Source organism: Zootoca vivipara, chromosome 3 (assembly GCF_963506605.1).
Source record: "Zootoca vivipara chromosome 3, rZooViv1.1, whole genome shotgun sequence".
Lineage (NCBI taxonomy): Eukaryota > Metazoa > Chordata > Lepidosauria > Squamata > Lacertidae > Zootoca > Zootoca vivipara.
Genome location: NC_083278.1, coordinates 96,166,711 through 96,187,623, shown reverse-complemented (window position 1 = coordinate 96,187,623; position 20,913 = coordinate 96,166,711). Strand labels below are relative to the sequence as shown.

General features: G+C 41.4%; 1 protein-coding gene across 1 annotated transcript in view; it reads right to left on the bottom strand.

Annotated features, from left to right (window-relative positions):
• Positions 1-20,913, bottom strand: part of KCNH1 (potassium voltage-gated channel subfamily H member 1) — a 213,965-nt gene that overhangs the window by 94,881 nt on the left and 98,171 nt on the right. Inside the window, exons 8-9 of the mRNA XM_060273026.1 lie at positions 6,021-6,220; positions 552-804 (exon numbers count right to left, since the gene is read on the bottom strand). Of these exons, the coding sequence (XP_060129009.1) occupies positions 552-804; positions 6,021-6,220 (453 nt within the window). The remainder of the gene's footprint in view (positions 1-551; positions 805-6,020; positions 6,221-20,913) is intronic.

Genomic DNA, 20,913 nt, shown 5'->3' with positions numbered 1-20,913 from the left:
TAGGTTTTAATGTTCTTTAATGCTTCTATGCTGTTAATGATGCCTGGAAATACTGTGTTAAACAACAGCATTGCAATAAATATATCCAAAATGGGATGGGGGGGGCGGGGAGAGAGGGCTGGATGGGTCCCTTACTTCCCATGAATTCTAAGTTATGGATCACCACCACTAGCTGCATGCTTCTCCCCAGCTATATGATTAATAATAATAATAATAATAATAATAATAATAATATATTTATTATTCTATTGGGGGGGGAACACATTCCCTCTTTTTCAGAGGAACTCAAGGTGGCTAACAATTTTCCACTTTACCCTGTATTTGTTTCTGTGTTTCTGTTCCACTGCAGTTCAGCTTCCGACATCCCTAGTAACAAATCTCAATACCCAAAGAATATTTCCAATAAAAACAATCTCTAAGCGAAACAGCCGATTTTTTTTAAAAGCAACAAATGAAAGAAAGAAGCTACACAGGAATTCACTTTCAGAATAAATATTGTCATTTGGTACACAAATGGGAACACAAAGACAGAATGTAATGGGAGAACCTACCCAAAATTGCAACAACTTCATCATCCTGGATAACTTCCAAGGATCCCGAAACCACAAAGCAAAGATTGTCCACGCTCTCTCCAGCATGATATATGAGATCCCCTGGAGCACAGTGCACCGTCTGAAATTCCATAGCAAGAGCTCGCAGACACCCATCGCTGGCCAGCCTAAACGCAGGGTGCTCTTTAAAAACTTTCCGATTCAGATGAACGCAGATGTCCGCTCGCATGTCCTTAGGGCAAATCTGCAAAACCTGGGACAACATTACAAGAATCAACCGCTGCAAAAGATCTGAGTGTGCTACATCCACTGTGCGCTGTCATTATGACAATATTTTTTTTCTTTAAAAAGCATCATGTGCTTGCGCAGAAGATTCATTTTGGCTTCCTGTTGGCTAGCCAACTTACAATTGGCTAAATTCCTGTTCCTGCTTCTTTGCTCTTTTGGACAAAGCAATGGAATCTAGCCATCTGTCTCTTAAGCGATGTGAATCCCTAATAACAACCCCGTTTTTAGCTATTTGCCTTTGAATTTGGAATCCTCTGCATCTACCTATGTGCATGGAAGCCGTGACACTGCTCAGCAGATGTTTGTTTTTTATAAAATAAACTGAAACATCTCCAACTGCCAAGATAGCAGACAGAAAATAATTAATAGTAATCATTAAGTCTCATTGGGAATGGTGGCAGCTGCTGAAGTTATAATTGCAAATGTTAAACAGGAATCTGCCAGGGAATGCAAAGTTAGAAAATTAGTTTTAAAAGTGCAGCCCTCATTGACCCTGAAATTCCCACACCAGCCTCAACATTAAATTAAAAAGCTCTTCAATATTAAGGCAGAAGATATCTGTACAAGGCCAAGAAGAAAACAGTTATTTAGGCCAAACACATTTTTTGATAAGATACTGAACTACCAAGATAATAGTCAAAGGGTTGGTTTTTTTTAAGACAGTGAAATCAATAGAACAGAATACATATCACATACTTAAATAGAGCATGCAATTGAAACAGCAAATAAATGCTTAAACTTTTTGGAATGTATCAGGGGGCTTTCAAATTCCTTTGTCATGAGAAAACCAATTAACCTACAGTAGCAAATCATCACCACCTACCTGGCAGGAGGAGAGAGACGTGGCCAAACACACATTGGCTGCCTTGCTAAGATTACACCCCCCCAATCCCCCCAAAATTGTAGCTCACATCCAAGACCTGGCACATGCTTAAATCTCTCTAATAAGGTTAACTTCGGTTGGATTCTTTTTATGTTTTATTTGCATTTTGTTTAAAACTCATTTTATTGAAACCTCCAATTTCCATTCATGGTCAAACCAGCGCAGAAGAGTGGTATCATTGCATCAGTGGACAAACACAATAGCATCTTCATAGCTGCCAAGTTATCCCTTTTTTTAAGGGAAATTCCCTTATGCTGAATAGGCTTCCTCGTGAGAAAAGGGAAAACTTGGCAGCTATGAGCATCTTAGAGTAGTTGCTACCATTCAAATGCCTAGGAAAAAAGTTTGCTTATTGCTGATTATTTTTATTCCTCTAGAGAAGAATAACCTTTTTCTCAAAATACACTCAGATGTGGAATTTCCCAACAAATGCTGGCATCTGCCATTGCCTTAGGGCAGGGGTCAGGAAACTTTTTCAGCAGGGGGCCGGTCCACTGTCTCTCAGACCTTGTGGGGGCCCGACTATATTTTTTGGGGGGGAAATGCCCCACAAGTAACCCAGAGATGCTTTTTAAATAAAAGGACACATTCTACTCATGTAAAAACGTCCACGGGCCGGATTTAGAAGGTGATTGGGCCGCATCCGGCCCCCGAGCCTTAGTTTGGGAACCCCTGCCTTAGGGCAACTGTAAATATGGCAACTATCCTTAGAATAAACTTGTTTTACTAATATCTTTGTCTAACATACCTTTGCTTAATGGTAAGGAACTAGAACTTATCTGGGAAACATAGGATTTTTGAGTTATTTTATTGTTATTTATAAAAGTATTTGTATACAGTGGTACCTCAGTTTGCGACTGCAATCCATTCCACAGAGACGGTCGCTCGCCGAAGGCACACTTTTGCGCGTGCATGAAGCACCGATAGAGTGCTTCTGCGCACGCGCGAGCTGCGCAGATCGCTTATGCGCACCCGACGCTGCGGAACCAGATGTGAACACTTCTGGGTCCGTGGCGGTTGCTGGCCAAAGCGGTTGCTGGCCAAGGTAGGCATAAACCGAGGTTTGACTGTACCGCCAATACAGTCGTACCTTGGGTTACGACCACCTCGGTTTGCGAACAGTTCGGGTTACAAACTGCGCAACCCCGGAAGTGTTTTCGCATGCGCAAAATGGCGACGCCCATCGCACTCGGTTTGCGAACTATTCGGGTTACGAACTGCGATCCGGAACGGATCGCGTTCGTAACCCGAGGTATTACTGTACATACAATGGCAATGTATAGCAATATATACAATGAAATATAAAAATGACACAAAACAATTGTTAAAGTGTCTGGCTGATCAAAAAAATAAAATAAACATAAAACATCTAAAAGAAAATGTCTGAAAATCAAATACAAGGTACCTGCCAAATCTCTGAACGATACTAGTAACACTTCCTTTCAAATTTACACAACAACCACCACTTGCCTTCTGCGACAAATTATACTGTAAATGGCTTACAAAACATAAAACTAAGAATCATTTATAAATCTACAACAAAACAATAAAATACTAGGATTGTTGCCTTTCATCAACATACATGTTTAAATGTAGCCAAAACTGTTCAGCCCATTAAGGTGTCACTGTGGTTTAAACACTGAGACTCTTATGCTTGCTGATCAGAAGGTAGCAGTTTGAATCCACATGACGGGGTGAGTTCCCGTTGCTCTGTCCCAGCTCCTGCCAACCTAGCAATTCAAAAGCATACCAGCGCAAGTAGATAAATAGGTACCGCTGCGGTGGGAAGGTAAATAGCGTTTCTGTGCACTGTGTTTCATTGCACCAGAAGTGGTTTAGTCATGCTGGCCATATGACCCAGAATGCTGTCCGTAGACAAACGCTGGCTCCCTTGGCCTGAAAGTGGAGATGAGCACCACAACCCACAGTTGAATTCGACTGGACTTAACCATCCAGGTGTCCTTTATCTTTACCTTACCTTACATTTGCAAAATAAATCAATAATGCTTAAATTAGCTTTTACTGTTTCAGTTTCTCTATACCCTCTGCACCTCACCAAGCAGGTAAAATAAAAGCATAGTGATTTAGGGGATAAATTCACCTTCAAAATATTTGCTTAGAGGGGTGTATTACATGACACACATCAGTAGTGACAGCAATGCAGGAGTGTAGAAATCACATTATGATTTATTCATTCCACAATGTTCTTGAAGTTGTGTTTGTATGCAAATTCAGTGGAGCTTGAGAATTGGACTTTAGAATTTATGGGCTGGTATTGTCATTACTCAAGTCTTAAATTTGTTAGCCTCTGCTATCAACATAGGCTTCTTCTTTTTTTAACATGATAAACTCCACTGCCTGTGATTGGAATATGTCAATTACAGAAATCTATCAGAATAAATCTCTTCTAATAGTCTAAGAATTGAATATTTCTTTATATTTATTAAAGCAATTCTTCAAGGTAAAAATGGATAGTTGTGATCCAATAACCTTTGCATTCTTCTCATGAAAATGCCTTTGGTGCAACAGGGCAGAAGTTTGTATTAAAATTAGCCCACCTTTTGTTGCCAAGATGAAGACACCCAACCCTCAGGACAGCTAATGAAGTTAAAAAATAAAAAATAAAGAAAAGATGTTAAATAGAGGAAACTGAGGATGCTTTTCAAGTCAAGATATGTTGCATGAGAACATAAGAAGAGCCTGTTGGATCAAGCAATGGGCCATGCAGTCCAGAATCCTCTTCTCACAGTGGCCAACAAAATGCCTGTAGGGAACCCACAAGCAGGACTCAAGCACAAGAGCCCTCACCCACCCAGCTGTTTCTAGCAACTGGTACAGTATCTAGAAGCATGGACTGCCTCCAACTGTGGAGGCAGAGCATAGCCATCCCAGTCATAAGCCGCTGATAGCTTTATCCTCTATGACTTTGTCTAACCCTCTTTCAATGCCATCCGAGTTGGTGGCCTTTATTGCCTGCTGCAGCAGCGAGTTCCATACTTCAATTATTCTGCATATGCAATGGGCAGGGACTTGCCCTCTCAGACAAGGAGTTAGGGTGTGGAAGCAGGTGCCAGTTGAAGCAACAGCATTCGTATTTACTAAAATTCACCAACAATTTTGAGCCAGAGAAGCTATTTTTGTGGATTTATTTAGTACACAGAGAATGTACTTCAGACACCATTCATTGGGTTCCCGGGTGTCCAGTTCCATGGGGATGACCACTATTGCAAGTATGGTATTTGTGCTTTTATCTTGTGACCCCTGAGATCTTCAAATGAAGGACAGTATATTAATAGTAGCAGGCATAGTAATGGAAGGCTAGGCAAAGCAGAATCAGCACCTTGGAGAGGGACCTACATAGATGTGGATTTCAGGAGCCGTTTGTGATCCCTTAGCTGTGTCTTGGAACAACTAGCAGATCTTTATAGCCTGGGCTATAGGTATTAATTTACTAGAATCCCACCCCCCACCCCCCGTTGTGAATTGATCAGTTGGCTTCTTCTAGGGCTTGGGGTTCCAGCCTGTGGTGATATCTCTTCTGGACTCTCCTGATCCTCTAGATCAGGCATCCCCAAACTGCGGCCCTCCAGATGTTTTGGCCTACAACACCCATGATCCCTAGCTAACAGGACCGGTGGTCGGGGAAGATGGGAATTGTAGTCCAAAACATCTGGAGGGCCAAAGTTTGGGGATGCCTGCTCTAGATAGTCTGTGGCAGAGGTCTCTCCTCAACGTTCAGGGAAGGAGAGGAAGCTGGTTGTGCCTCTTCATTGGACAATTGAGGGAGTGGGTTCATTTTCTCCTCAGGGCTGCTGTCAGGGGAGAACTCTGTCTGTGGCCGTAACATCCATAGGAATCTTGATCTGCGGCCGTCCATATAAAGACCTGCTAAGTTTCATCACGGCTGATATATCATGTCCTTCCCAAATACAGAAACCCCTTAGATAACTACATCTCCCAAATTCTCTTGGCTGTATTAGTCACCACAATGGGCAACGGACGAATGGAGAAGGAGGGGAGGAAGGAAATAAATCTGTGCTGCTGGGTTGCATTGCAACATTCTTCACATTTCCCCATATTTTTCTCAATGAAAATTACAAAGCCACTATGTGGAGAAAACGTCAGAGAACTCAGACATCTCTACATCTGACAAAGCTGAATTTGATATAAGGAAAACTTAGCTTTTTTAAAAAAAAAAAATCAACCCAATAAACAGTAGTCAAGAATAGCAGCTACAAGTAAGGAATAGCGAGAAAGCATTTATTTGATGGTAGCTTTCCAATATCATGACAGCTCACCTTTTCTGTATCGATGCCTCTGGACATTGACCAGGTAGAAACAATGTAATCCATCACACGTTCACTCAGACCTTTGGGCACTTGATAGAGTTTCAGGAAGTCCCGGACACTGTTTAGCATTTCGTGGTATCTATTTGTATTAGCATACATTTGCTGGAATATGGTTGTTACATTACCAAAAATTGTTGCATATAGGAGAGCTGGAAATAGAAAAAGAAGAAGAAGAGGAAATAAAGGTGAATATTTTCTGAACACTTATTAAGCAGGACGTTTGAGATCAATGTCGATATAGTGTGTTCTCTCAAGGAGAAAGTAATGCAAAATACAGCATTAATTATCTTAATTGTTACAAACTGACATGAAGGTGCCACTTATTAGACAGTTGCTGTTGGCACTCAAGTGCTTCTCAAATAATTCTGAATCCTGTTAGGGGAGCATCCCCTTAGCACAAAATCTCTTGTTTCAATTAAAGAATGCCCATGTCAGTTTAACTTGTGTTCAGTGACTTTATTGGAGAACTCCTAGTTATTAGGGAACTCGCCTTACACCCCTGAAGGCTGCTTATTGAAGCCTTGCTTGTTCTCACTAATCAACTTCCTCCAGTTCAACTAGCCATAAGCAGGTACAGAATCCCATTAGTTGCAGAATCCAAGTGTTTTTGCTCCTTTTAATGCTGATGGTGGTTACCAACATTGCTGGAAATTACCAGAAGAATGCCTATCTGCCACAGCAGCTCCATTATCAAGAATATTTATTTATTAGGGGTTTGGGGGGTTGGCTTTTTTGTGTTTTTTGTGTTTGTTGTAACTGTGCCTTTCCATCAAGGTATTTTAACAAACATTAAAAACCAGTACAAATTCTAACAACAGCAGCAAATTAACATACAAGACAGATATTATTTAAGTCACACTACTCAAATAAGAACCAACAGCCATCCATATTGAAAAGGCTTTAATATAAGCAATTATTTTCCCCGCCATATAAAATGTATTCCACAACCAGGGAGTCCAACAGAAAAGTCCATGACCTTGTGAATCTCAACTGGTAATTTTAATGCAGATTCCCTGCCTCCCATGTAAAATGTTCCAAGCTGAATCTCAGCTTGGAAAAGTCTCACGTGGTAAGGGTAGGAAAGACCTCCCCCCCGAGACTTCAAAATACTGCTGTCAATTAGATGGGTCATATGAGGCTGCCTTATACAAAGTCAATAATAATAGTAATAAGAATAAGAATAATTAATAAGAATAATTTAATAATAGTTTTATTATTTGTACCCCACCCATCTGACTGGATTGCCCCAGCCACTCTGCGAGGCTTCCAGCATATACTAAAACATAATGAAACATTTAAAACTTCTCTATACAGGGCTGCCTTCAGGTCTCTTCTAAAGAATAATAGAAGATAATCAGCCCATCCAGCTCAGTATTCTCTGTACTCGTCCTCTCCAACCTGGGCTGCATCTAGACATATATAAAAACCCCTGCAAAAATGCATTTTAAAGAAACTGTTTAATATATATATATATATATATATATATATATATATATATATATATTGAATTTCCCATTAGCTCACCATCATCAAGTGTTACATTTGTAGAATGTGACATTCAATACACTTAAAACGTATTTGCAGCTGCATAGCTGAATCCCTGTTGCCCTCCCCAAAATTTTGAACTACAACTCCCATCATCCCTGACTATTGGGCTATATTGACTAGGGCTAATGGGAGTTTCAGTCCATAACAGCTGGAGGGCACCAGATTGGGGAAGGCTGATCTAAACTGACTGGCTGTGGTTCTCTCAGGCTTTGGACAGTGATCTTTCCAGTTCTACCGTCCTGAAGATGCCCAAGTTTGAGGTTAGGACCTTCTTCAGGCAGAGAATGTGCTCTACAACTATGTGAGAATTTCTCCTCATACTGCTCTGAATAAGTACAGTATAACCAAAATCAAAATATCGCTAACTACATATATCAACATTAATTGCGGGGGAGGGTTAGTGCCTTAAGCAAAAACAAATTCTAAATGCTTTGAAATGCACTAATTGGCTCATCACATACAATTCTGGTTGCAAACAAGGCAGTATCAAATAGTTTTCAGGCTTACTTGGCAGGGACTGAAAGGGGCACGGTCAATTGTTAATGTGTGGATCAATAATGGGCCTTGGCAGTGAGAGAATAATCACTGAGGAAAGAGGTGGGGACACTCTAAATTTATTGACAAGCTTTTGTGTGATATTTGCACCCAGGGGAGTGCCTTCAAAGTGCCTGCTGCAGGTAGGTAGCCGTGTTGGTCTGCCGTCAAAACAAAATAAAAATAAAATAGAAAAATTCCTTCCAGTAGCACCTTAGAGACCAACTAAGTTTGTCATTGGTATGAGCTTTCGTATGCATGTACACTTCTTCAGATACAGTGGACGCCCGGGTTGTGAACGTGATCCGTGCAGGAGGCACATTCGCAACCCACGTCCGCGCATGCGTGGGTCGTGCTTCTGCGCATAGCGCAATTTAGTGCTTCTGCACATGCACGTATGCTGAAACCCAGAAGTAACCCGTTCCGGTACTTCTGGGTTCGGCACGGAGCACAACCCCCCCAAAAAAACGCAACTGGAAGCAGCTGTAACTTGAGGTTACAGAAACAGAAGTCACCAGACCCTTATTTATCAAAGTGCTTGTGACTCCTCATTGTTGTTGTTTGTTGTTTAGTTGTTTAGTCGTGTCCGACTCTTCGTGACCCCATGGACCATAGCACGCCAGGCACTCCTGTCTTGCACTGCCTCCCGCAGTTTGGTCAAACTCATGTTCGTAGCTTCGAGAACACTGTCCAACCATCTTGTCCTCTGACTCCTCATTAAAATGCAACAAATGATGTGTAGGTATCTACAGATAAGATGTGGGTTCTGCAGTCACTTTCATTTTTTTAATAGTTTTTTTAAATAAATTTTATTCCATTTTCCAAATTTAACAAATTAACAAAACCAATCTTTTATACAAAACATCTTATGTTTTCATCTTTTACCTTGCTCCGCCGAGCTATGACTTCCCCCCCTCCCTCACTTTCAAACACTCTAAGGACACTTGGTTTTAAGAGGCTTTACAAGTTAAGCCTTACTAAGGTGTGCAAAGGAGTGGAACCCACGCTCGCTAGGCCACACTTGCTATCATGCCCTGTCTAAGGCTGTCCAGGGTTTGAGAGCATTTCTGCAGTGGGGCAGCTGACTAAACACGAGCAAGGCATCCCATTAAGGTTGAAGCTCCTTGAGTTTAATTCTGTTCTGGGTGAGAGCTACTATCCCTGAATTATAATCCAGCCACACCATGCTTAATTGAGTCCCCCCATACCTCTAATTTTTCGTAATCAGGATGCTGCAAACAACCATTCTGACTGTTAATTACAAATTGTGTATTATAATTACCCTTGCCAAAAGGCATTCTACTCCATCTGATTAATCTATCTCAAACCTTATTAGCTGTAATTTGCCATTAGTTAGCCAGTGAAACACAGTATTAGTGCAGGAGATTCATCAAAACATTTTTTTTTAAAGAAAAACAAACAAACATCATTTCACCCACAGGGTTTCTGAACAAGGCTATAAGTTACATGCTTTCATAGCATTGGGAACTTCTTATCATCATCATTATTTTTTATTATTATTATTATTATTATTATTATTATTATTATTATTATTATTACCCCGCCCATCTGGCTGGGTTTCCCCAGCCACTCTATAGCAGCTTACATCATATCTAAAAACATAATAAAAACAACAAACATTAAAAACCTCCCGATACAGGGCTGCCTTCAGATGTGTTATCTTTTTAAAACCTTTTGATTTTTTAATATATATATACAAAACAAAACAAAACAAAACAAAACAAAACAAAACAAAGAAAGAAAGAAAGAAAGAAAGAAAGAAAGAAAGAAAGAAAGAAAGAAAGAAAGAAAAGGCAGATGAGGGGCACACCAAGCCCAAATATTCTGAATCCTGTCAAATGCATTCTTTTTGCTTTATGATTTGCTTTCTAAACCACCGTCTTGATGCAATTTGCACACAATTAAAAACAGTTAAAAACACAAAAGCAACAGATATATTTAAAATGACACTAAAACTCTAACTCTAAAACTCTCCACCTCCAGCGTTCTGCCCGGACACTGAGGTCCAGCACCGAGGGCCTTCTGACCTCAGTGTCATTTTAAATCTGCCTTCTGGCGGTTCCCTCGTTGCAAGAAGCCAAGTTGCAGGGAACCAGGCAGAGGGCCTTCTCGGTAGTGGCGCCTGCCCTGTGGAAAGCCCTCCCATCAGATGTCAAAGAGAAAAACAGCTACCAGATTTTTAGAAGACATCACAAGGCAGCCCTGTTTAGGGAAGCTTTTAATCTTTAATCGATTATTTTATTTTTCTGTTGGAAGTGAGTGGCTGGGGAAACCCAGCCAGATGGGCAGGGTATAAATAATAAATGATAATAATAATAATAATAATAATATATTATTATTATTATTATTATTATTATTATTATTATTATTATTACAATAGACATTTGGAGTAAGGCCTCATTTTATCCAGCTGGAAAAGCCTATTGGAACAAAAATGTTTTCACCCATTTCCAGAACGGGGGAGCTGTTTGTATCTTGGCAAGAGCAGAACAGGGGCAGCCTCTGCTCTGAGTTATTGTGGAACAGGCTTCTTAGAACTTTGGAACTTGCAAGAGAAATTCTCCTTCCGACTGCATCAGTTCACTGGGTGTATAAGGTGGTCTCTGAAGTAATCTTCTCCTGAGCTTTATAGGTACATATATGTTAGTACCAACACCTTGAACTAGGCCCAGTAGCAAACTGGCCAGTGAAAATACCGCAAGCAAAGTGTTATAGGTTGGTAGTAATGTGCCCCCATAAGCAACCTAGCCATCACATTCCTCACCAGCAATACAATGGGTTACTGTACTTGCAATGCATACTGTACTTTCAATACAGTGGGTTGGATTCAACTAAGTCTTACTGAGAGCAGACCCTTTGAAATAAATGAATTTATATTAGTTAACCCACTGATTTCACCAGGTCCCACTGTGAATATAATGTAGTCGGATATCACCTAGTAGGTTGTATCCAGCACTGTCTGTGCACGTGGAAATGTTCAGAGGAAGATGTCTCAGTGCATGAGCAGAATTCTACTTGCAAAATGCTGGGTTTGGCCCACTGAGTAATTAAGACAAATTAAGAAGAAAAATAAGATTGTCACATTACATAATGGCCTGGTTTTTAAGGGAATGTGAAACTATGGCTAAGTGCTACCTGAGCCAGCCTCCACAAGCCTGCATGAAACAAGGGAAGCTGGTTTATATTGTCCCATCTAGCTCAGTACTGCATACACTGACTGACAGCAGCAGCTCTCTGGGGTTCTAGGCAAGGGTTTTGAAGTGTAGGTGGGTTCCCACCAGGCAAGACACAGTGATAACAGCAAGAACCTTTATTGAGCTAACAGAACTGGACAACAGGGGCAAAGCAACTGCTTATATACATTTCTGAAGGCCTGGGCCCCTCCCACTCCCAATGTGATTGGGTGTCTAAACTTCCAAGCTGTGAATCATAACTCAGAGTTTAAAGGCCAATGGCAGAGGCCCAAATCCTGAAATGTTCTGGGATTGGATATCATGTATCGAATCAGAACACAGGGGCTCAGAATCCTTAGTCCAGACTCAAGCTCAGGCAAACACAGACCACTGAACAGGTCTCTCCCAACCCTACATGGAAATGCTGGGAATTGAACCTGTATGAAAAGCAGATACTCTACCGCCAGACTACAGTCCTTCCTGCATGTGCATGTTGGGCTCACAGAGTCCTCCCACCATGCAGCCGAGTTCAGTAAATCTCTGGAAACATTTAAAAAACTGCACCTGAATAAAGGCCCAAGTTACAGCACAAACACCTGCTTTTCATGACACAGGCTGAGGTAACAAACACATTTGCAAGGCCATATTTTACAAGGGTGATTCTTAGTTTCATCAATATGAGAAGAATATTTATACTCAATTTCCTCAATATAGGAAGCCAGTGATTAACCACAGAAGAACTATGAGAGGAAGTCAATAGCAAGGGAACATTTGCCCATCAAAATTTACTGTACAATCTCATCCTCAGCCTCACACATTATTATTTTTTTAGCCAATGCTTTCAGTCAGGGCTATTGCCACAAAGAGAACAGGCAAAGAAAGCATTCTTACATAGCATGAGCAAATTCCATTCACAGCTAGTATTGTTCTTCTGTGCACCTGCCACAGCACCAGCCCAGAAAGAAATCTTTTCAGCAGATGTCATTTAATGTACAGAACCCTCAGACAGAGCCGAGCGTCTTTGCATTATTCTCTCTTCCCAATTACGTCTTCCCTGTTCAAAGTACAGTGTCTTGTCTGTGACAATGTGGCAACTCATTAACAATGAGTTCTGCACTGCCACCTCATTTAAAACACTGTGGTTTTTTGGGTTTTTAAAAAATAACACTACAGATAAAAGCTGCATAATTGCTACAGAGAGTTACTCTTACAGCCAAGTTGTGAAGGTCACTATCAGGTTGGAGAGGCTACCAAACAATTAGCTACTTTTAAGGTAGTTAAAACTCACACAAATTCAAACACACACACACACACACACACACACACAAAACACCAAACATGTATGTAATTTGTCACAATAGAATATAGCTTTTGTAAAGTTTTGTTGTTGTTTTTAAAGAATTCCTGCCTGGAGTATTTGCAAAACACTCAAACCTTGTAACTGGGGTTCAAAGTGTTGCAACAGCGTCTCATGTTCCCAATATGAATCATCACATTTAATTGGACTGATTTAAAATGTGCTCTCTTAAGGAGTGCCCTCTGGTTTCTTCCGAGTAAGATCAACCAACGTGAGTGTGTACTTGTGGTGGTGACACCTCTGACACTGATTGCCAAAGCTGGTATGGTGGCACGGAAAGTTCAGATATTCAAGAAACAATAAAGTTTGTAATCCAGCTTCTGTGTGGCAAGGGAGAGCTGTCAGTTTGGCTGGAATTAAAATCTCACATGATGTAGGTTAAGGGCTAGGAAGTGGTCCCAGGACTCAGGGAACCCTAAGAGACAGGGACTCCAAAGGCATGAAATATGAATGAAGGGTCCAGAAGGAAGGGTGAAGGAAGAGGAACCTCAAGAAAAGTTAGAGGAAAGGGGGCAGAGATGATCATCACAGAGGGGACCCTAAGAAATGTTCATGGTGCTTCAGATCAGAAGCAGCTTTAGGGAGGAGGAGGGAGGAGGTTAGAGTAGCTAGTCAAGAGACAGAGTGGCTAAAGAAAGCAGTAGGTAAATCTAGAGCATGACAAGAGAATTTATTTCATAGCATCTGATATCATTGCATCACTGTGACCTAAGATGACAAACAGGGCTAAAAAGCAGTGGCAGGAGAGGCCTCCTGAATGCCATGTACTAATTTGATTAACATGCTAGTCCTTGGACTGCTTCTCATTCTGGAATATACTTGTCAGGGGTTTCTGGCGACTACTCTAGAGTAACGACGCTCCTCAGGTTACTTTTCCATAACGTGTTTATTGGTGCTGATATGTACAGTGAAGCAGGTGCAGAAACATGTCTGCTTACTCCGATGCAGAATCCGGAAGTGCCCCTCGGCGCGAACGCCCCCAACATAAAAGGCACGGGACACTGAATCTCCTCCCCTTGCGTCTTCTTCGTAATTCCGGAACCGGAGGAAAGGGTCTGCGTTCCATGTTTTCCCTCTCCCCCTTGTCCCCTTCTCTCTCCTCCCGTCTGTGGAGTCTGGGCTCTTTCATCCTGCCTGAGCCCGGGAACTCTCTCTCCGTGTCCTGACTTCTCTCCCCTGAGTCTGTGTTTCCTTCGCTACTCTGTGAGGAGCTACTCTTGATTATAGGGGGAGGTACTCTGTACTCTCTCCCCCTTACAATACTGAAACTAGATTTAGAAATAAGACGAATCAGCACCAACACAAGGCTGCCACTGTTATTCACAACTGTATCCAAGCCTCGGGATGGTGTAGATGGGATTTTCCCCACAACCAACCAAAGGAGGTAGGCTCTGGCTGGGAAGTAGTCAACACTGGGCTATTCACTAAAGAGCTTCACTGCAGAGTGGGGATTTGAATTCAGGTCACAAATCCACACCTCAGTTTGTTTATGTTTGTGGCCGTTATCTATCTACCTCAGCATTTCTTTCTTTATTACCTTTATCGCTCCCATTTGTTCCAAGGAGCTCAAGGTGGTGAACATAGTTCTCCTACTCCCCATTTTATTTTCACAACACTCTTGCAGGAAAGCCATTCCATAAGAAACTAGGAGGAGCCTGCTAGATCGGGGCAATGGCACATTGAGTCCATTCACTGTTCTCACAGTGGTCAGCTCCAAGTATTCTTCTGAAATGTGGCAGGTTTCATAGTCTCAGAAGGAGCAACCTTGCTTGCAAATCACCCAATTCTGCCCCAAATTTAAAATTATAAATGTTTCCTAAAAAAAAAAAAGAACACATTTCAGAGGTGTCCAGCTTGAAAGTCCCTGGACCTATTTGCTTGTAGTTCAGCAGGCGTTATCCACTCTGCATGGCCTACCATGCCTAAAATTTCATCAGCTTCTGCCAAAAGGAAAACTACAAAACCCTGAAAATAAAGGGGAGCAAAGCATACATGGGCAGACCTCAAGCTGAATCAAGCAGCCTGCAAAGCACCCTGGATCAAGGTGGACTGTTTTTCTAAAGCGCCAGATCAGGATCTGAACCAAGGCTTGTTGCACTAATAAGTGCAGCATTACAATGAAATGATCTACATTTAACACACAACATCATGGATACAAACCTCCGCAAAATGAAAATAATAATAAGGAATAATTTATTGGCCAAGTACCAAACATACTTGGAATTTTGCTTCGACTACATTGCAATGTAAACATACCTTATACAAACACTGTTCCACTCACAGTACAATAGCACAGCAAAGGAACCCTACCCATAACTGGCCTCCCCTTCCACTACACAACTATGAATTTAACAATTTGATGGCACAAGGGGGGAAAGTGTTCCTGTGCCTAGCCGTTTTTGTGTATAGAGTCCTGTAGCAAAGGATCTGCGACAATATTGGTGCATGAACTTCCATGGTGCAAGAATGTTAAAAATCAATTAACAAAATGTTAAATATCCAATTTCAGACCTGTCATTCATGATTCCATTACTACATATTAATAGAAAGCTTGATTGACAATTCAAAGAGATCACTCAATCTGTATAGTTCTAATTTCGGTAGCAGTATCACCACCATAGAAATAAGACAAATTTAGAATCCATCTAACACCATGGAACTATAATGATTTGCTGCAACAGCGCTTCGATATTGAGTGTGCTGTTTTTTTCTTTGAGTAACTTATGATTATAACTTTCAAATGATAATTAAAGTTATACAGTTCCAAATTTGGTTCTCCATCTAAGCTCTCTGAAACATATGCAGGACTGTGAAAAACATAGCATGATTTCGCTGGTTCATTAAAATTGCTCAACCAATACATATTACACTTGCTCAAATCTCATAATGGAATCAGGAATTCTGCAATTGTCAAACCAGAGTCAAATTACTCACAGTATCTTTTTACAACTATGGGTGCAATCCAGCTGAAGAAGAAAAAAATCATGAAGTTGAACTGCCCATAGGATAGATCAGGATAAACCCACAAGCAAGATTCAAACACAAGAGCCCTCTCCCCTCCTGTGACTTCCTGCGACTCAAATTCAGAAGCACTGCTGCCTCTACTGTGGAAACACAGTTTAGCCTTCACAGTTAGTAGCCATTGATAGAGCCCCACCTCCCTGAAAGCAATGGGATTTCAAAGTGTTTAACTAAAGTTGTATTATGACCGATGTTAACTAACACATTAGGACCACATTCATCAAGATCTACACATTTACCACTAATATTGTGGGGCTACTATCTGTTCGTTGGTTTAGCCAGCCAGTTTATTACCCACAGATCTCAAAGCAGTTAACAATAAGTAAAAGCAAAATACAGTGGAACCTCGCTTTTCGAACGTAATCTATTCCAGAAGACCTTTCGACTTCTGAAATGTTCAAAAACCGAAAACTCAATATGGAAGCCTCAATACAATAGGGGAACTCAGAATGGAAGCCATGGAGCACGTTTGGCTTCTGAAAATCATTCAAAAACTGGAGCAGTTACTTTTGGGTTTTCAGTGTTCAAAAGCCGAAACTTTTGACTACGGAGGCGTTCGACAACCATGGTTCCACTGTACACAAATCAGCACAATTGCATCTGATTTGCATTAAGAAAAATCCAAATACATAAATACACCGTATGTTTATCTATCTGAATAAGCTCCAGAGAAAAATACTAGGCAGCATGATACATACTTTGAACCAAAATAAAATGCAATATTCGCACAACACTCACACCATGTCACTATCACTATCCATTTACACAATGACTACAACTATTCACTACCTTATAACCCAGTATATAACTGACTAAAAGGTAAAGGTAAAGGGGCCCCTGACCATCAGGTCCAGTTGTGTCCGGCTCTGGGGTTGCGGCGCTCATCTCGCTCTATAGGCCGAGGGAGCCGGCGTTTGTCCACAGACAGCCTCCAGGTCATGTGGCCAGCATGACAAAGCTGCTTCTGGCGAACCAGAGCAGCGCACGGAAACCCTGTTTACCTTCCTGCCGGAGCGGTCCCTATTTATCTACTTGCACTTTGATGTTCTTTCGAACTGCTAGGTTGGCAGGAGCTGGGACCGAGCAACGGGAGCTCACCCCGTTGCAGGGATTCGAACCGATGACCTTCTGATCAGCAAGCCCTAGACTCTGTGGTTCAACCCACAGCGCCACCTGGGTCCTACATATAACTGACTACACACCTACATTGTTCCAACAACTGATCACCGACAAGAATACAAAATTAATGGACTGTTCATATCAGTGAACACCAAATGTCCTTTGAATGATCAGATACTTCCCTCCCATCTGTGAGGGACCCAGTTTTCTACCAGTGCTGGATCTCATACTGCAAAGCATAAAACTATTTCCCTCCAGTAATGCCCAATAACCCCACAACAAATAATCTACATCAACACTGGTAACGACCATGAAAGGAACCAGCAAATATGGTCGCAGGCACAAAAGCAAACTTCCAGCATCACCTCCATAGTGACCCCAAAGGTCACCCTGACCTCAGTCCTTGCAGCCCCCTCTCTTTCTCCACTTCATCACTACAGGTGTAACAACCAATTGTACAAATGTCCATTGAGTGGGGAGCGAATTTATTGCCCAAGACCTTGCAATCAACTAAACTTGTGCAACCTGAAAGTGAGACGGAATACCACCCCAAAATGGTGACAGTGCGGAAGCGCCCAAAATTGGTGCTGGAGAGCAAACTACTCCCACCATTCAGGTGTAACAAGAATGTGCCTCTTGTCCACCCTAGAAACATTTGTGCAGCAGCAGCACAACAAACAGGAGTAGTCAGAAAAAAATGTCAGAAGGAGAAATCGTGGGAATACAACAGGTTTGCTATCGCACTGTGCAAATGCAAACTGACCAACACTTTACACTAATGGGATGAAAAAGCTAATGTTGATGGTCGCCAGGTAAAAACTTTCTTGTGTTAGAAACATTTCTAGTTTGGTTAATGCATATTTAAATCTGTTTTTATATTTTAATAGGGACTAGTTCATTGCTCTTATCAGCTTGTTTCAAGATTTCAAACTGCATTGTAATTCATCTTTGGTTAAGTCACCTTGAAATTTTTATAGAGCAGTTTTGAATAATGTAATATGTAAGTAAATCTTCCAATCTCTCCGAGAGACTGCACAATCAGTATTTCCCTTTCAAAACTAATGCTAAAAAGCTCTTTTCCTCTGTGCTGTTTAGTTTCTTCAGGTCTGGTGCCAAGCAGTCATGATCTTACCCTCAACACAGTGTTTATAAACATAGAGGCCCTGTTGCTCAGCCAATTTGGGGGGCATTTACACCTGACTGAAACCAGGGATAAAGTTGGCCAGTATATAAATAGATGCAATGCTTTCCACTGGGGCAAAGAAGATGAAGGAAGACTGTGGGAATTTTGTACAATTTAGGGAGGGAAATAATGTTGATGTCCTGTTTTGCTGACTTTTATCTACAACAAAATTAAACAGTCTCGAAAACTCAAATGGATTTCTATTTCATTTCACAGTGCTAATGAACAGGTCACTACTTAAATGAAGGCAGAGTCATTTAAGGGTATCATTTTCGTTCTGCAATTTATAGAGAGTAATGCATGGGCCATTTTCAATTACAGAGCTGAAATTAAATCTCCAGTGAGAGCTGCTGTTTTGATTATTTGTGCCAAAGAGTCTGGCTTGTGCTTTAAGGTTTGTCACTTTCCCCGAGTGGCTAAATTAAAGGGCTAGTCTGAATTTAAACCTGGATTTGTTCCTATATTTTAAAATATTACCCTTGACCAAGTTTACCCACGTGTTAAGGCAGTGCTAGACTATTTGTATAATCAGTCCTCTTTTATGAGACAAAGGGAATGACCATTTAAGAAGAGGCTGGAAATTATATTATTAAAAGCATCTAAACTGAGAGTCAAAACTGTGTGAGATGAGATTAATTTTCAAGTTTTGCTTGGAAATAAGTTCTTAGCAGCCTAAATCAGTTACACTTCTGTCAAGCAGTCATGATTCAGACTGGAAAGAGAAGTCGCTGAATTGCAACTCATTACCAAGCTTAAAACAATGGAGACACCTGGCATGAACAGAGACATAAGATTCTTATCTCATTATACATGATCAAGCTTTCCTTAGCACCTCAGCCCTTGCTTTTTCCTGCAAGACCAATTGCAGTCATTAACAGTCGTTAATGACAGAAGATGAGATGGTTGGACAGTGTTCTCGAAGCTACGAACATGAGTTTGACCAAACTGCGGGAGGCAGTGCAAGACAGGAGTGCCTGGCGTGCTATGGTCCATGGGGTCATGAAGAGTCGGACACGACTAAACGACTAAACAACAACAACAGTCGTTAACAGTCATCAACAGGTTTACCACTCCTATCAGCCCATCACCCATTCCCATCACCCCCCCCCACCCTCTGAATATACATAAGGGTCTAGTTACTTCTGTTTCAGTGTATCTGAAGAAGTGTACATGCACACGAAAGCTCATACCAAAATAAAAACTTAGTTGGTCTTTAAGGTGCTACTGAAGGAATTTTTTTTATTTTGTTTCGACTCAGACCAACACGGCTACCTACCTGTAACTATGATTCTTTAAGATTCCGTAAGAAATACAGAGAACTGTACTTTTGTTGTGGTCTTATTCCCATGCTAAGCACAATCAGAGTCCCAAACCCACTGAAATGTCTGAAAATAGACAGGCTCTTGTTGGCCACCGGAGCTCTTTAGGAAAGGAGTTGCTAGAAAGCAGAGTGATTTGGTGTTGCCATGGAGTGTGGCTCAGAGCCAGGAATATAATAGGGATAGACATAGAACAGGGACCAAACAGAGCAATCGCCGGCCAGCCAAGGTCAGACATATGTTCTTGATGACTTCTTCTATGAAGCTGCCTGAGCTTCCCTGTGATGGGAGGCAGCAGGTCAGCGGATGGGAAAGTGTGATGCAGACTGTCAACATTATTTTTGACTCCAGAATTTGCTAGCACTCTGGGAAGCCTAAAGGGGTGATCAACCCCTAAGTGCAGGAGTACAGATAGGATCTCTAGAAGGGGGATAGTTGCTGGTGTTCCCCTATTTAAATGTTCTTACCACATCTGTACCAAATCTACTAATCACAGGTCCACAACTAGGGATGGAGGAAGAAACACAGCTATCATTTGAAATTCACACATATACAGATTTTCCAATGCAGTTTTCCAACTAAGTAATGTGTAGAGAAAAACATATATTAGGGAAGCGTGTGCACAAATGAATATAGTAGTGGAAATAATAAAATGGATCCTTGCGGGGGAAATTCATTGCAAAAATCTGCACATCAGTCAAAAATTTAGAGAAAGTCACACTAAAACGCTGGTGAATTTTCATCAGTTTGCGGCTTTTTGAAATCCCAAATTGCCTCAAATATGTAGAGAACTGGATTTAAGGTTGGAAAAATGAGAAACCAAGGGACCCAAAATGGAGAGATTTGTCAATCCCTGGTTCATACAGCTCATGGCTGTCTCACATGGGTGTGTGAGCTCCTATCTCACAAGGGGTGTGGCAATCGCAGAAACAAGCCACAGCCATCCACTGAGAGGCTGGATTGGCTAATACCAGGTGGCCTCTACCCAATCAGCAAACACATGGGACTCTCAAGAACAGAGCATGTGCACCTGTGTGCTGTGTACGCAAACTGTGTAAACCAGATCTGTGTAAACCAAACCTTAAGTGTGTGTGTTTTCTGCCCTTATCAAAATGCCTCAACATCCTCATGCAAATCAAAAATACATTAGTAAACTCCTTCCCCACCCCCCTAAAATCTGTGCAGAATGCTAACACAAAACCTCCAGTCCTCTAATGGCTGGTGCCCATTGCATCTTCCTTTCCCATCCCATTTAACTGCAGAACCTTTCAATAAGGTGCCACTTATCTTGTCGTCTGTTGCCTTGCTACGATAATACTGGCTCTTTCTTGTGGTTTGAATCCCCCCCACTGCACAGCTGACTGATAAATGGCTGGTAATTGGTTAGGGAAAACAGAAGCGATGCATCAACACGAAATTAAAACGTTCCTAACTTATCAAGTCTCTCAGCTTTACTTTAGCATTAGATCTAACAGCTGAGCTGTTTGTTGCCTTTGCTGCCCCCCTCTGCCACACACATCATCTCCCACATACAACATTGGAGTATCGCTCTAGATTTCCCATAGTC